Raw genomic sequence first — 18,070 nt, 5'->3', positions numbered from 1 at the left:
GGATCAGCTGCTCATCAATGGTGACATTAGGCCCAGGGTTGTGAAACAGGGGGAGGTGGTGCACCGACTATCCCACACTGTCCTGATGGCAGCCAGCTTGTCTCTCTGCTGTCGAGCTGGTCTGTCGTCTCGGTTAAAAACAGATAATCCTGGAAATTTTGTGGAAGTTTTCCAGAGACACTGATGCACGGAAAAGTTCTGCATCCCACGGGGAGTCTGTGGATTCCCCTTTGGACCTGAAAACTCCTGCGAGGATAAGAACCCCAAAGTAGGCCTGTAGATGAATTTGGTCCATCTGCTTCCACTACTCTCCAAAAACACACCTTCCTTCTAAATTACTGAAATCCAGAATAATTTTCTGGATGGAATCTGGGATGAAAAGCTCAAATGAAAACTTGATGTCCTGCACATGACCGTGTTGGCCCTGGTTGCACCCTTATCACGTTTGCAGCTCTGCAGGGTGGCTCATTTCTTGGGCAAGAAGACCATTCAATTTCACCAGTTATTGACATCCATATTTCTTCACTTGCTGTCTGGTGGGCTTGTTCTGGTCCTGGAGCTGGCTGCAGATGGGGTACTCGTCTTTGTTTTGTTACTAAATGGCGCTCAGCCTCATCCTCTTCTTCAAAGTCACTGTCAGACTGAAAATTCAGAAATGTGATCCTCATATTCTGAAACCTCTTCTTCTACAACTTCATCAGAAGCTCCTCTCTCTTCGAAAATCAATTGCAAGGCCCTCGCAGAAGATAATCTTTGGCCATCTTGATCAGTTGTGATAAAGAACCACACTGGCAAAGTCTTATTTATAGTATTATGCCCCTAATTTGCAGGAGGGACAGGGTATGAGAAAATAAGATTTGGATCCCTCAAGAGAGAGTATAAATGTGCAGGAATGTCAGAGCAGACGTGTTGATAGCTGAATTTTCAATAATGTTGCAACTTTGTGCGGGAGGGGAAGAAAACACTATCAGCAGCACCAGAGAGGAGGAAGACAGAGTGTGGGAACACAGGACCTACACTCTCAACACTTTTACTAGACCTGGGTCCAGTGGACCCGAACACCTTGTATGTAATGTAAATGCGTGGGGGGAGGTACAGTATGAGGTCATTGAAAATGTTTGTGGATTTATGTCCCTCACAGAAAATAAGCCAAAGATAATTTTTTTTTTATTAATCCTTTATTTATCCAGGTAAAAAATCTCATTGAGATTAAAAATCTCATTTCCAAGAGAGACCTAATAATAAACTGTAGACGTTTTCTCCCGACAGGGACAAAAGGCTGCACAGCTGTTGTCACAGCTTCAGTTCTTCTCTCGCTTGCTAACTCTCACAGTCGCTGGAGAGACAAAAGACTCTTCCCCCACTCTGAGTCTTTGTGTGAATGCTTCCCTCCAACTTCTTGAGATGCCGTCTGTTAACAGCAGGAATGTGTGAGACTGAGGCTAAAACCTTGTGGCACCAAAGCATCATACAATAAGATAATGTGAATAATACAGAAATAGAAGAAATTCTTCTACACGTGAAACACTAATCCGCTCTCTTCTTCTAAGATCGTGTCAAACGTTCCTTTTTGGTAGAGCTTGTAGTTGAGGCTGTGATCATGTGACCCTGAACATCATTTAGCCATGTTGCTGTCGGCTCAGGCTGCTGGCAGATACAACTTTCTGTTTTTCTTTGCATCTAAAGAACAACTGAAAGCATCATAGGCCTTTCTGCCATATGCAAATGATGCTGCTGCAGCAGAATGGCAGTGTTTAAGTGGAGCTATAAGAGCAGGAATTCATGCTTTCTGTGCTTCTGGTGGCAACGTGTTTGTGTTTCACGCTGTAGGCGTCCTCCTAATACACACTGACCTTTAACCAGTGCAAACAAGTATCAGTGTCAGAGGGAATAACACAAAAACACACAGCAAAGAGCACAAACCAGCTCGTTCTATTTATAGTTCACACATCAGAGAGAAAGAAGTTTGAAGTGTAGGTGTGAAACACCGTCGTGCACACGGACGTCAGCAAACTGTTTCAAGTTTCATTGTCAATGACAGAAAACGGTGTAGCAACACGTACCTGTAATCAGTGATGGGAAGGTTACTGTTAAAATGTATCCCACTACAGATTACAGATTACATTCTGAATACTTTGGATTACTTAATATATGATCATGCTTTTTACAGCTACATGAATGTGATTTATTACTATTACTGAAGGCTACTCTCCACACCAACACCAGCTAGATTCAAATCATAATATAAATGAGTAACAGTAGGTGGACATTAGGTAAGGCTGCACTTTTTGCAGCGATCTCGTGTAGAAAACTATTCCACGCGTATATAAAACAGGTCCGCGGCTCTGAAGCGTAGTAAAGGGACCTCTGGCTGATACGTCGGGTTCGTGTCGGCTCGTAGCTGAAAACTAGCTTTACTTTGTTGTCTGGGTCAACTTTGCTAGCAGAGACAGAGAGAGGCGTTGAAAGGCTGCTGCAACAGGACTTATTGCTTCAGAGGAAAACACGAACTCAGCGTACAGTCGAGTCTTAACAGCTTACTCACAGCTGGGCTCGTCAGGCTGCTGTGGTTGTTATTATATTTACATGCTTCCAGCTCCCGTTTCTGCTCAGTGACAGCTCCTACTTTTCCTTTTTCTCCCTCACTCACAGACACATCACGGGTCCATCCTCCCTGCAGCACAGACTACACTGCCCATCAGGCTTTAGGGCGATGCCTGTAACACTTCCTGTTGCCTTCATATTAAATATATTTTTTGAACAATAATTCTTATAAATATTTCTTCACGTCATTATGCAGGCACAAGTACAGGTGACATGGGCGGCGAGAGTGAGACACAAACATTACAGCCTCTTATTGTGTGTTTTCTTTGGGTTTCCACCGTTCTGGGATTCTGGGCTGGTGCTCCCTCTGGTGGTCCCTGGTGTTAGTGTTCCTCTGTCTCGTCAGGTTAATCAGGTCCAGCTGTGTCTCCCACCTGTGTGTGATTTCCCAGTGTCCCTCTGTGTGTATGGGTGTGCTCGTTACTGTCTGTGAATCCACTGTGTGCTCTCCCTGCTGTCCTCCCTTCGTGTTCAGGTTTGCTGTTCTATAGTTTAGTTTCTCCCAGTTTGGATTATTATTAAGTTCTGTTTTTGCCACTTTGTGTTCTGTCATTTATAATAAATCTCCATCGCATCTCTGTAACTGCATGCGAGTCCTTTTTCCCACACACCAGACCACTGCTGCGCCAGCTGTGACAAACACTGCCCGCAATGAAATTCTTACACTTGTGTTCCCCAACTTTACACGGACATATAGGAAGTATACAGGTGTGTTAAAGAAAATAATAATATTAAAATAAAAAATCCTGAAAGTATTAAAATATTAATAGTTTAATATTTACAGTTTGTGCAAAAACTGTGCAGTGAGGATTTAAAGTGGCATTGTTTAAAATGACAGTGTGTAGAGTCCAGTGGTTTGTAATGGTGTGTATCGAATGTCAGCAGTTCAAAAGCCTGATGGCTTGTGGGTAAAAACTGTCCCTGTGTGTGGTAGTGCGGGTCTGGATGCTCCTGAGCCGCCTGCGTCGTCCTCATGCAGCGCTGTCTGCAGAGATGCTGCATGGCTGCACGTTCAGTCCTGGTGATGCTGTGCTGACCTCACCACCCTCTGCAGAGCTTTGCAGTCCAGAGCATTACAGCTGCATCAATGGTGCATCGACAGAAGTTTTTATTATATTTAAAAAAATAATAATTCTGGGGTTCATGCTGAATCTTCTCAGGCGCCGCAGGAAGAAGAGCCGCTGTCTTGCTGCTCTTGTGATCACACCAACATGTTGTGACCAGCTCAGATCCTCGCTGATGTTGATGCCTCTGAAGCAGCTGACTCTCTCCACCTTTGCTCCTTCGATGTGGATGGGGGTGTGGCCTCCTCTCTGCAGTCTGCTGTAATCCACGATGAGCTCCTGGTTTTGCTGACGTTGAGCAGCAGGTTGTTGTCGCGGCGCCGTGATGTCGGGGCTCTCACCTCTGCCCTGTATGCCGTCTCATCTCCATCAGAAATGCAGCTGATGATGGTGGTGTCATCTGCAAATTGGATGATGGTGTTGGAGCTGTGTGTTGCTGTACAGTCGTGGGTGAACAGGGTGTACAGCAGGGGGCTGAGCACACATCCATGGGGGGCACCTGTGCTGAGTGTGGATGAGGTGATGCTGCCGATGCGAACCACCCGAGGTCTGGCTGTCAGGAAGTCCAGGATCCAGCTGCACAGGGAGGAGCCGATGTTCAGGTCACAGAGTTTCATGACAAGTCTGGATGGTATGATGGTGTTGAAGGCGGAGCTATAGTCTATGAACAGAATCCACACATATGTGTTTTTCTGCAACTTCCTCTGAATAGAACAGAATAGAAGAGGCCTTTATTGTCATTGCACATGTACAACGAAATAAAGTACAAGACTGTGGTTTAAAAATGTGAATTTGTTAACAGTTAGCAGGTAAATCAGTCACTGCCTTCACACAAACATAGACTGAGTCATGATGTTGCACAGAGCATTCGGGAAGAGACGGGAACGCAAACACACAGCAGGCTGAACGGGAACAATGAGGTGGGCCAGCCAATCAGAAAGAAGCAAGGGCCGATCACACCAACTCAGAGCACTGCTGGCCAGAAGCATCCCAGAAGCAGTTCACCGTAAACTCACGTCGATTTTCAAAATAAAAGTCCTGCCACAACTTCCTGTCACACAACAGGTGTTTTCCCAGTTCGTAAGAGCCACCTCACACACTGGGAAACCGAACAGGTGCACGCAGCAATGAATTTTGTTCACTCAGATTCAGCTTTTCTCTGCTCAAAATAAATTTCTCCTCAAAATGCAACACTTGCACCTGCAAACTTTTTTTACGTGCGCTCAGAATAGTGGCACGAAAATAACGCCAGACCCTTCCCTCCCCTTTTGCACAGTCGAGGAGCGTGTCAGGAGACATTTCACTGCATGTTGTACTTATGCATGTGGCAAATTAAGAATCTTGAATCTTGCCCACTGTGGGCCTGTTTTTGTTTGTTTTTTTACTTTTAGCCACTCCCACATAAGGGCGTCACCACACAGTCGATTTGGCAGATTTTTACACCAATTGTGCTTCTTGATATTAGCAGAAAGGGACTTCTGTTTCCTTGCACACTCAAACCAGGGGAGTCAAACATGTACTCTTCTACAAAAACCCTTTGTGTTATATGTGTTTCCTCTCAGCAAACCCACTGTGGGTGAGCCAGAGACGATGACGGGGTCCTGCAGAGTAAAACTAATGTGGAGCTTGCAAAAGCTAGGGTACTTGCTGTCGACCCTGTGAGGGCGCGTTCGGGGGTTTGCTCACACACGGCCCTACGGCTCACCCACAGCTACCCACTGTGGGCGTGCACAGGCATGCGTGCCAGGCTTTACACAGTGTGTCTATAAACTGAAGCAGTTATCTCACAGCGGCTGCTGATCCACGAGCACCAAACAATTAGCATAATTGTGACATGCATCTGACAAAGCAGCATGAAGATGAGAATGCACTGCAGGAAACTAACAAAATAAAACAGGAAGTACGGTGGGACACGGGAGGAAATGGAGGCGCTATAAACGCAAAGTCATATCGCGTTCAAACATTAAAGAAGCAGGACGTCAGGACTGTGGAGTCTAGAGACAAAGTTTCTGATGAGCTGCTGCTCATGTTGAAGAAAGAATAGTTATCAGGTCCATCGTCAGCAGGAAGTGGAAGCAAACATTCGTGCATATTAATGTTCCTGCTGTGTGTGTGTGTGTGTGTGTGTGTGTGTGTGTGTGTGTGTGTGTGTGTGTGTGTGCATTTACTCTGGTGCATTTACCGTTTCCTCTAGCTTGTGTCCAGAGTCACATAGACTGTATATGAATGATGGACATGGCTGCTTCTACTGTGATAGGTGCAATCAAGCTACGCTGCAGTCACGTTGACTAAATGCTTGTCAGTCCTAAGATGGAGCGTAGCTGCTTCATCACAAATGAAACAGACTTGAATCTGATGCTTGAAGTTTTCTCTGCGTCTTTCTTTTACGAAGCCTGCTGAAGCAGTTGTTCTGAATTGGTTCCATATAAACTGAATTGGATTAAAAGTTATTCATAGAAACACTAAAGTTATGTGTAGAGCGTTTACTGGGGTCCCCATACGCTTCACAGGAGTCGCCCCCTGGTGGCTGATATAAATAATGCGGTTTTAAAGAGTTTGAAACCACAAGGGCTTCTTCAAACTTCCCCATCTTTTATATACAGTCTGTGATTTGGGTCCATAATGATTTAAGGCGCTGGTTTTAACGAGTATCTGTTTCCAGTCAACGACAACATAAAAATGTCCCCATTTAAATGGTAACATTGAAACATGTTCATAGACTATAAAAAGAGCATCTGTTACCTCTTACCCACAAACAAGTTTGTGTTTGTAAGGCAGGCTGTGTGGTTACGAGCAGCAGGAGGAAGAACAGGCGTGTTCAGTTCCTGTTCTCAGATCACACAGGAACTGTTCAGACACTTCGCACTGTGTGAGGATGAAGGTGAACATCTTCTGCTGCCTGTTGGCCTGCACTCTGGGCTCTAATGTCGCTGCAGGTGAGACTCTTTCACTCTATTCACATTTACATATTTATAGTTTACATATGAGACTCAGATAATAAAAGCTGTGAAGTTCAGTGTGAGACTGTGTGCTTGGATAAAGGTGTGACCGCAGCTCAAAGTGTGCGACGCGTCACAGTTTTTATCTCACTGACTGTAAATCTGTCATAAAATTATCCCTCAGTTATTTTACAGATGGACGAAGCCATTTTGTTCGGACTATAAAACGTTAGAAAAGACTGAGTGCTTCATACGACAGTTCAACCTCCAATCAGGAAATTAGTGTTTCCTGATTGAAGCTGCGATCATGAAACATCAGTACTAAAACAGCTGAGTGACATGTCGGTGCCGCTCCATTTCCAGCCTCACATCCTTCAAAGAAGCTTCATTATTACAGACAGTCTGACCACAGTGGACAGAAATCATGCTTGTGCTGTTACTCTGTCAGATATCGGCCTGGTTGGTGATTTTTAGTTCTGTATATGAATCTTGGATGATTGGCAGCTTTGAAATTCTTCCTTCACTGATCATGTAACAAAGTTTAACTTCATGAAACTTTGGGATCAAAGCATTAAGGAACGCTCCAGTTAATGTCAGTCTAGACGTGTGATGTTACTGTGTGTCCACAGCATCTGAAGGTTTATGTGATTCTGAAAACTGTTTGTTTTTGCAGGTTTGACCCATGAAGGAGTTAAGGAGGGGACGCAGGTCACTCTGCCCTGTCCTCACTCTGTGGAGGGTGGAGTGAGGTGGAGCAGAGAGAGTGGAGGAAGCAGAGCTGACATACTTACAGCTGATGGAGACAAAACTACAAAACACATCAATGATCCACAGAAACGATACAGTTCACAGGCTGACGGGGTTCTGATCGTCCTCAGAGCTGCTCCCTCAGACTCTGGCAGATACTTCTGTGACCATGAAGCAGCTGTGGAGCTGACAGTGATCCCATCAGGTAACATCATGTTTTTCTATTTTCTGTTTAAAATCCATCTCTGTTACAGGTGACATGCAAACATATTTTAAACACTTTTACAACAACATTTATCTGCAAACATCAGATAAATAACCAGCAGCTACATAATAATGGTAAATGGTGTGTATTTGTACAGCGCTTTACTCAGTCCCTAAGGACTACATTCAGTCATTCACACACTGGTGATGGCAGCTACATTGTAGCCACAGCCACCCTGGGGCGCACTGACAGAGGCGAGGCTGCCGGACACTGGCACCACCGGGCCCTCTGACCACCACCAGTAGGCAAACATGGGGTTAGTATCTTCCCCAAGGAGGCAGCCTGGGATCGAACCACCGACCTTTTGATTAGTGGCTGACCTGCTCTGCCACCTGAGCTACAGCCAGAGGAGAGATAAAGTCTTATCTCTGCTCTCTGTAAACTCAAACCACAGTGTATCTGAACTTCAGCTGATATGATGATTCGTGGCGCAAGAGTTGGGAGTTCGTCTTGTAATCTGAAGGTTGCCGGTTCGAGCCCCGGCTTGGACAGTCTCGGTCGTTGTGTCCTTGGGCAAGTCACTTCACCCGTTGCCTACTGGTGGTGGTCAGAGGGCCCGGTGGCGCCAGTGTCCGGCAGCCTCGCCTCTGTCAGTGCGCCCCAGAGTGGCTGTGGCTACAATGTAGCTGCCATCACCAGTGTGTGAATGTGTGTGTGAATGGGTGGATGACTGGATGTGTAAAGCGCTTTGGGGTCCTTAGGGACTAGAAAAGCGCTATATAAATACAGGCCATTTACCATGATCACACTGAAGCATTTTTGGGTTTTTGTGCAGTGACCGACTTTATGTTGATGATGTCATTCTGTCTTCAACATCAGAAACCTAAAACCCTAGCAGAGATAACCGGTATCATTAGGGATGGGTATCGTTGAGGTTTTATCCAATACTGGTGCCAAACCGGTACGTTTGAAACGGTGCCGGTGCTTAAACAATGGAAAACCCAAACTTTGTCCAAAAACCTCTCATGTTTAACTGTTTTTTTGTAAAAAGATAACAATGTTAGCCTTTTCTGCAGCTATGGGGCATATATGGTATCACTCTTGGCTGGAAGCTTAAACAATGGAAAAAACACAAACTTTGTCCAAAAACCTCTCATGTTTAACTGTTTTCCACTTTTTCTTTGGTCATTTTAGCCTTTTTGGCCAGGGTGAAGGGAGCATCTGCCATCAAACAAGAAGACAGCCACATGTAGCTATGATGATGTTTGCTAGTTCACCTTACATGCATTAATGTAATAACGTGGTTAGCCTACTCAACGTAAATTACACACGAACAACATGAAGCTACTCACGCAGAGAAGAACGGCTGCTGCTGCATCATCATCCTCATCATTTCTGCTACACTGGCAGGGCTAGGGGCCAGGACTCTCCTCTTCGGGTTTTTGGGGGATGTTGCTAACTCCGGGTCCGATAACAGGCACCACACCCGCAGTAGATGTGCTCGGTGTGAGGTCTCGCAGCAAGCTATCAAATACGGCGCATTTCTGGGCTTTTTAAAAAAACGCTATGCGTCGCCAGGTGTTTCATCGGATTCTTGGTGTTACCTCCTTTGACAGTATCACAGTATCAGCTTAAAGCACTTGTTGCTGCTGAGTTTGCATCTTTTGCTGTGATGTACAGCCAGACTTTTGACCGCTTCGCCTTGGACATTTAATCTATAGCTCTGCTCTAAAAGAACGCACGTACCTGGACCCGCCTACTATCCTCGGAAACGTAAAATGATTGGCTAGAATCTAAAGTGTATCACATCTCAGGAAAAAAAAAATAAAGCACCGAAATGTGCGCTGCTTTTCGGTCCGGTTACTACCGTTTATGTCAGAACTGGTACCCATCACTAGGTATCATCACCGAGTTATCAAGTCAGAGCGCAGACTTCCTGTTTGAAGTGGCGGCTCGGGCCAGCTTCACACAGCCTGTAGTAGCTGTGTGCTGCCACCAGGGGGCAGTGCGCAGATATACTGTGTGGACTCGTGTCTGTCTGTGCTGTTGTTGCTGCCTGAGCTCCAGTTTGATGGAAACAGATAAATAGAAATGGATGAAGTGAAACAGTGAAAACAATGAACGCTGTCGGCTGCAGCCCTCTCTGTGCTCCCTGTCCTCCTCTTTCCTGTTGACGTCCACCTTTAAACCAATCAGCACGTTGGAAAGAATCACTTTAATGATAAATGTCATGAATTCTTCACAGGAACAACAATAGTGAGTGTTGCAGAGAGGAGCAGCATCACTCTGAACTGTTCTCATGATGTTGGAGGATCAGCTGTTCCCACGTGGAGACGAGACTCTGGAGAAATAAATGAAGGAAGGATTTCTGTTTCCACGGAGGACACAACATTACGTATAAGAGAAGCTGAGCCTGCTGACTCTGGACTGTACTACTGTGATGGAGAACCAGCTGCTTATCTGAATGTGACCAAAGGACAGAGATCTGACAGAGGTGAGACACATGAACCCAAAAGTAACACAGAAATGTTTTTGTAGAGTTTCCTCTGTTTTCTGCCGCTCTCTGCAACAGTCGCCGACCACCGGCTATCCCGCCATGTCGCTGCTGCAGTCTCTCATGCTCTACCTCTAGCCCCCTTCATCTGCCCCGCCAGGTCCTCTTATTGGCCTACGGTGGCCAAGGGCGAACCCTGATTGGTCACAGTCTTAACTGGCATGCCTGGAAGTCTTCCGGCAACACGTCAACAATATATACAATAAAAGCATGCAATGAAACTGTACGAATAAAACACTGTACATTATTAAAGATAATAAGACAACAACAACAACAACTACCACACCACCACCACCTACTACAACAACAACAACTACCACACCACCACCACCTACTGCAACAACTCATAAAGCATCAGTAACACCTGCATCACCCCCCGATGCTCCAATTCAATTCAATTCAATTCAATTTTATTTATATAGCGCCAAATCACAACAAAAGTCGCCTCAAGGCGCTTCATAGATACAGAGAAAAACCCAACAATCATATGACCCCCTATGAGCAGCACTTTGGCAACAGTGGGAAGGAAAAACTCCCTTTTAACAGGAAGAAACCTCCGGCAGAACCAGGCTCAGGGAGGGGCGGGGCCATCTGCTGTGATTGGTTGGGGTGAGAGAAGGAAGACAGGATAAAAGACATGCTGTGGAAGAGAGACAGAGGTTAATAACAGATATGATTCAATGCAGAGAGGTCTGTTAATACATAGTGAGTGAGAAAGGTGACTGGAAAGGAAAAACTCAGTGCATCATGGGAATCCCTGGCAGCCTACGTCTATTGCAGCATAACTAAGGGAGGATTCAGGGTCCCCTGGTCCAGCCCTAACTATATGCTTTAGCAAAAAGGAAAGTTTGAAGCCTGATCTTGAAAGTAGAGATAGTGTCTGTCTCCTGAATCCAAACTGGAAGCTGGTTCCACAGAAGAGGGGCCTGAAAACTGAAGGCTCTGCCTCCCATTCTACTTTTAAATACTCTAGGAACAACAAGTAGGCCTGCAGAGCGAGAGCGAAGTGCTCTAATAGGGTGATATGGTACTACAAGGTCATTAAGATAAGATGGGGCCTGATTATTTAAGACCTTGTATGTGAGGAGCAGGATTTTGAATTCTGGATTTAACAGGAAGCCAAAACAGGAGAAATCTGCTCTCTCTTTCTAGTCCCTGTCAGGACTCTTGCTGCAGCATTTTGGATCAGCTGAAGGCTTTTCAGGGAGTTTTTAGGACTTCCTGATAATAATGAATTACAGTCGTCCAGCCTGGAAGTAATAAATGCATGAACTAGTTTTTCAGCGTCACTCTGAGACAGGATATTTCTAACTTTAGAGATGTTGCACAAATGGAAGAAAGCAGTCTGACATATTTGTTTAATATGTGCATTGAAGGACATGTCCTGGTCAAAAATGACTCCAAGGTTCCTCACAGTGTTACTGGAGGCCAAGGTAATGCCATCCAGAGTAAGAATCTGCTTAGATACCATATTTCTAAGCTTTTCAGGGCCGAGTACAATAACCTCAGTTTGATCTGAATTAAGAAGCAGAAAGTTAGCGGCCATCCAGGTCTTTATGTCTTTAAGACATTCCTGCAGTTTAACTCATTGGTGTGTGTTATCTGGCTTCATGGACAGATAGAGCTGGGTGTCATCTGCATAGCAGTGAAAATGTATGCTATGTCTTCTAATGATGCTGCCTAAGGGAAGCATGTATAATGTAAACAGAATTGGTCCTAGCACTGAACCCTGTGGAACTCCATAATTAACCTCAGTGTGTGAAGAGGACTCTCCATTTACATGCACAAACTGGAGTCTATTAGATAGATATGATACAAACCACTGCAGTGCAGTACCTGTAATACCTACAGCATGTTCTAATCGCTCTAATAGGATATTATGGTCGACAGTATCGAACGCTGCACTGAGGTCTAGCAGGACAAGCACAGAGATGAGTCCACTGTCAGAGGCCATAAGAAGATCATTTGTAACCTTCACTAAAGCTGTTTCTGTGCTGTGATGAGCTCTGAAACCTGACTGAAACTCTTCAAATAAGCCTCTGCAGATGATCTGTTAGCTGTTTGACAACTACTCTTTCAAGGATGTTTGATATGAAAGGAAGGTTGGAGACTGGCCTATAATTAGCTAAGACTGCTGGGTCTAGAGATGCTTTTTGAGTAAAGGTTTAACTACAGCCAGCTTGAAGGCCTGTGGTACATAGCTGATTATTAGAGATAGGTTGATCATATTTAAGATTGAAGCATTAATTAATGGCAGGACTTCTTTGAGCAGTTTTGTAGGAATGGGGTCTAAAAGACACGTTGATGGTTTGGAGGAAGTAATTATTGAAGTTAACTCAGAAAGATCAATTGGAGAAAAAGAGTCTAACTTAACATCAATGGTACTGAAAGTAGCTGTAGATAATATTACATCTGTGGGATGATTATTGGTAATTTTTTCTCTAATGATAAAAATTTTATTTGTGAAGAAGTTCATGAAGTCATTACTAGTTAACGTTAAAGGGATGGTTGGCTCAACAGAGCTCTGACTGTTTGTCAGCCTGGCTACAGAGCTGAAGAGAAACCTGGGGTTGTTCTTATTTTCTTCAATCAGTGATGGATAGTAAGATGTTCTGGCTTTGCGGAGGGCTTTCTTATAAAGCAGCAAACTATTTCTCCAGGCTAAATGATGATCCTCTAGATTTGTGACACGCCATTTCCTCTCCAGATTACGAGTCATCTGCTTTAGGGTAACACAGAAATGTTTTTGTACAGTTTACTCTGTTTTCTGCCGCTCTCTGCAACAGTCGCTGACCACTGGCTATCCCGCCGTGTCGCTGCTGCAGTCTCTCATGCTCTACCTCTAGCCCCCTTCATCTGCCCCGCCAGGTCCTCTTATTGGCCTACGGTGGCCAAGGCAAACCCTGATTGGTCACAGTCTTAACTGGCATGCCTGGAAGTCTTCCGGCAACACGTCAACAATATATACAATAAAAGCATGCAATGAAACTGTACGAATAAAACACTGGACATTATTAAAGATTAAAAACGATGAAACACAGCAACTCATGCACAAATGCTTAAAAACACAAAGTTAAAACATGTCAGCTTCACCGCGTGACATTAATCAGCATCAGTCAGACAGCATCCAATCATTGTTCACAAATCACAAGATGTTATGTGAAATTCTTCAGTTCAGTTTTTTACTTTGTTTGTATGTGGAGTTTGTTTTTAACCAACTCGTACATTTAAAGTTCAATCGTTGATTTTTAAGCTGTTATTTTTTATGTATCTATATTTTCTTTTTTCTGTACTTAAGATAATAAGACAACAAAAACAAAAACACCACCTACTGCTACAACTCATACAGCATCAGTAACACCTGCATCACCCCCCGATGCTCCATCAGGTATGATTGCATCAAAGAATCTAACGAGTGCAGTTGAACAGGTTTAAATGTAAACATGTTCATCTCTTCTGGCCTGTAGCATAAATGACCTTTAGAGTGAGGTCTGATGTGTTTATATATTAAATATTACAGAGAGTCCATGTATGTGATGCATGAGCCGTGTTCATCACTCTGACCTTGTCCAGCTTTTCCAGTGCAGAGTTTCCTGATAGGAACTGGTCTTCTTCTTCTCTCCATCTTCATCCTCATCACTGCCTGCTTCATGTGGAGATGCAGGTCCAGCAGACGAGGTGAGTAAAGTGAAACATGACCAGAATCTGTGGTTTACATGACTTATTCATTGGTTTAGACATGTTAGTCGCATCATTCTCACATATCTGCTGTGGTCCAGTTTAGCTTCCTTCACTCGGTTCTTTTGAAGAAATCAGAAAGGTCACAGGAGACGTATCAGTGAGGTTTAAAAACTATGTAGTGACTTCCTAACAGCTGTTCCTCGTTCCTTCTTCGATGGACTGTCTTCGGTTTTATTCAGGATCTCCTTTGAACCTCTCCACCAGTGGATTCAGGTTGTATCTGACCTCTGTTACCAACTTCTATGACATTCACGGCAGCTTCCCACCATAGTGTTGTCTGCACCCGCTGGGTGCTGCATCCCAGCTGGTCTGCTATGGAATGAGATTCATGTAATAACAAATGGCATCAGCCGGGCTCTGCTTTGTCTTCTGTAACTTATTCAGAAAGAAGAAGCTCGACGTCTGACAGGCACACGTAAACGAGACCATACTTCCCCCGTTATGGCTTCCAGTACGTTTTAGGATCGACTTTTACAGACAGGCAAGCAGAAGCGATGCCCCCCACCACCCCAACCCCAATTACACATGCAAACAAAGGATCCTCCTCCACTATTCACCTATTTAACAAGATAAATTCAATCAGATTAAAACATACTGCACTCCTTCCTGGCTGAAGAATTGTAAAATCTAAGTAGCTACTGCCACAGTTGAATAAATACCTACTTTATTACCCCAGAATATTAAGTACATCTTAAATACTTTATATTCTGTTTAAGGTCCTACATTACACACAGCAATCAGCTAATGCTAGCTGGTGCAGGTAGTAACTGACCTCAGAACAGTGAAGCAGCAGCTTGCCTCTCATGCTGCTCTCCCATCAGTTTACTGTTAAAGTCACAGCAGTTTAAACACAATGTAAATGTGCACACGGGAAAAGCTGCAGCTTCATTCAGTGTGAGCAGGACAGACAGACGCCCTCTGACACACTTTGCTACGAGTCTGAAATAAGTGCAGCTTTTAGTGACAGTAGCCAGCTGTGGCCACAAGATGGCAGTAATTCAAAGGATGTATGTACAAACCAAGAAGCTCTGAGAGGAGAGATCGCTTTGGTTTGTTTTTTCATTCATGTCTGTTCTTAGATTTGCCTGTCCTGACGTAACACCTCTGTCCTAACACATCTCTGATGCTGGTCGAAGCAGAGGAGACTGGGCCTTTGCTGTGGTGGTTCTGCACTTTGGAGCAGTCTGCCTCCAACACTCGACACTCTGTAAAACTTTAAAATGTGACTCAGTTTTGATGCTTTTCTTTTCTTGGTGTTCCTTGTTTTTTCTATTTTCCTGCTTCTTTTCAGCTCTGCCTTGATTCCATTCACACAATTTATTTAATCTCATAAATTAGATTTTTAGAAAGTTTAATCTCAGCCTCACTTTTGAGTCACGACCTGTAGGTAACAGGTCAGGACACATCACAGTTTAGCGGTGCCCCCTCAGACTGCTGGATTCCTGGACTGAGTAGTTTCGGATGACTGCCCGTCTGCAGCTGCTCACTTCGTGCTCTGTGTGAAACAAGCCGTTCTTACTGGTCAGCCTCCTGTGAATAAGAGTGTTTCAGAGCAGAGTGAAGCCTGGGCTTTTAGCTCACAGGGTTATTGAATATCATGAACATCCACCGTTGGAACAGCATAGATTACAGGACCAGAAAAGGCTTTTTCAGTCCACACGTACAATTATGAGCAGAGGTGCTGCTGTAAATGCTGACATCTGTGTGACATGTGTCCTCTTCTGTTCATCAGCCTGTCAAAGTAAAGCATTTGCTCACAGCTGCAGTCACACTGTGTTTTGGTACTTTTAAGATAAGAGCAGGTTTATCAAATTCTAGATCAGTGTCATTAGCTAAACCAATCAATCAATCAATCAATCAATCAATCAATCAATCAATCAATCAATCAATATTTATTATTATAGCACATTTAAAAAGGACAGTGTCCATCAAACACAAGGTAGCAAAGCAGATTACAACAAAGGCAACAAAAACAGTTAAAAACCATTAAAAGCAGTTATAGTTACAGTTGCACGGCACAGATGCAGACCAGCTGGAAGTCCAAGCCAATTTGTTTCAGAAGCTCGATGGAACAGGTGAGTTTTTAAGCGTGATTTAAACGATTGAATGGAATCTGACATGCGGACATCGACAGGAAGATTATTCCAGAGTTTGGGTGCGGCAATTGCAAAAGCTCGGTCACCTCGGTCACCGTCGGGGCCTTTGTTGCACTAAGAGCAGTTGGTTAGAGGATCTGAGCGCTCTCTTGGGGCTCTACACGTCGAGGAGGTCTAACAGCTAAAAGATTGTTAATAATGCTGTCACAGCTAGACGTCATCACAGGCAGCGTGTTTTAAACTTTAAAGCAGGAGCTGACTCTGATCTGTCTGCAGGGACTGACGAACAGCTCCACGTCTATGATGAGATACCAGCTGGAGCAGAACTTCATCTTATAAATGGTGAGAGTGAAGCAGCTGTGACAGTTTGAAGGACCTGCAGTTCAAAAAAGCGCCGCTCCGACAGCCAAACCCATCTGTTCTCTGATTGGATAGTTACATTTGTGATTGACATGACATTGGCCAATCAGATGAAAGGAAGAAAAACAGGGTCAAAATTCGTACTTGTAACTTGAAACTTGAGTGCAGAGTTTCACACGTATTTTTTGGCTAAGTCCACACACAAATTCTTTTTACTCATCATGTCACTGAACACTGTGAATATGAACACAAGTAAAAATGATGCAAACTCTTACTGAGACTTGTTGTTGACAGGAGGATCAAACCACAGTGATGCCACATACGACACCATCGCTGAGCTGCCACAGACTGGAAACGACACCAGTAACACCTGTGCTGCACTGAGCCTTCACAGTCACATGATCTAAGCAAACCTTCTGCTGACACTTCATCTCCTTCCACCTTCATGCTGCATCTAATCAAAATATTTCATTTACAGATTTTCCACATTCCTTGACTGCTTCCACTTTCCATGCTGGAAATAATAAAGGTAACTTTAATTCTTGCTTCTGATTTGGACGGGTACTAAAAGAGCCACACGTGAGTTATTTTTGGATAACCCAAAATTATTTTGTGTGATCAAACTTTTGGATCTGGTGTCTTCTAAAGCTGAAAATGTTGATTTGTTGTGTGTAACAGCTTAAAACTGGACTGTTACTTGGATCTGATGAAGACTATTTGATAAACATTTTAACAGGAGGATCAGACCACAGTGATGCCACATACGACACCATCGCTGAGCTGCCACGGACTGGAAACACGACCGGTAACACCTGAGCTGCCACTCAGCACCTCATTTTACACAAACTCATGGTGAACACGCCAAACCTGCACAGGTGTGTTTGTTACACACAACCCACTCAGACTGATGATGTTTATGATCCACAGGTTCTTCACAGCCCGTCAACAACACGTATGTCTTACTGGAGAAACCCAAGAAGCAGGCCGGACCGGTGTAGCTTCACCTGAATGTCCTGCTGTCAGGAACAATCTGCACAGCACAGATGTTCATGGGAACATGTAACATATAACATGCATATGTCGAGATTATTCTGAATTATTGTGAAAAGCTGTGTGTGTTACTGTTAGTCGTAATACAATCTGAAAACATGAATACAAAAAAAGCAAACAGTCCTGAACGCTGTCATCAGGTGAAATGTTGCTCTGATGTTTTTAACATGTTGACAGTACAGATGTGTGTGTGCTGTAAGACTGTAAATACATTCATTTAGGAAATTAAGGCAATAAAATGTCATTAAATTGTTTTTAGAGCCTGTTTCTACAGTGGAATTCATCATCAGAGCGACTTTTTTAATCATGTTAAATGACATCAAATGAATGTTTTTATGAACCATTATTGGTGATTACATGTTTGGGACGTTTACTCAAAGTAATTCTAATGAGAATGCCAACAGAGACCCGGCCTCTGAGAGCAGAGAAGTCAATGAGACTTTTTACCTGGATTAAATAAATAAAAGCGTTGTTGGTTAAATCATAAGTGTTTGTTTTTCAGAGGGATTTGGATATATGTAACTATGCAGATCTTCATCTTTGAGGTTAGGCTCCTCCAGACGCTCGCCTGAGGCAGGTGTATCCCTGCTCCTAAAGTTCAGACATCTTTACACTCTGCTCTGTTCTTCAGCACCAGCACTGTAAGCCTCATAAAAGCAGATCATGAGTAAAGTGTAATTAAAAAGAGGGCCAGGTCGCCGCATTACAGC

The 18,070-nt window shown here is 43.9% G+C and overlaps 1 protein-coding gene across 1 annotated transcript; it reads left to right on the top strand.

Annotated features, from left to right (window-relative positions):
- The first annotated feature begins 6,543 nt into the window (after positions 1-6,543).
- LOC146609093 (uncharacterized) lies at positions 6,544-17,308 on the top strand. The gene is made up of 10 exons (XM_085345853.1): positions 6,544-6,604; positions 7,281-7,559; positions 9,805-10,053; positions 13,412-13,501; positions 13,687-13,791; positions 16,227-16,292; positions 16,605-16,682; positions 16,789-16,839; positions 17,047-17,115; positions 17,238-17,308. Exons 1-10 carry the CDS (start codon positions 6,544-6,546, stop codon positions 17,306-17,308), a joined length of 1,119 nt encoding a protein of 372 aa, XP_085201979.1.
- The last annotated feature ends 762 nt before the right edge of the window (positions 17,309-18,070 follow it).

This window comes from Diplotaxodon limnothrissa, linkage group LG22 (assembly GCF_057381915.1).
Source record: "Diplotaxodon limnothrissa isolate DT_005_m linkage group LG22, D_limnothrissa_male_GT1.1, whole genome shotgun sequence".
NCBI classification, from domain to species: domain Eukaryota; kingdom Metazoa; phylum Chordata; class Actinopteri; order Cichliformes; family Cichlidae; genus Diplotaxodon; species Diplotaxodon limnothrissa.
Note: the sequence above shows the minus strand (reverse complement) of the source record. Positions and strands in the feature narration are given on the sequence as shown.

Coding starts and splice junctions, on each gene's coding strand:
- LOC146609093 (XM_085345853.1), top strand. CDS start 6,544: ATGAAGGTGAACATCTTCTGCTGCCTGTTGGCCTGCACTCTGGGCTCT. Junction 7,560..9,804: donor GCTGACAGTGATCCCATCAG/GTAACATCATGT, acceptor AATTCTTCACAG/GAACAACAATAGTGAGTGTT. Junction 16,840..17,046: donor CCATGCTGGAAATAATAAAG/GTAACTTTAATT, acceptor ACATTTTAACAG/GAGGATCAGACCACAGTGAT.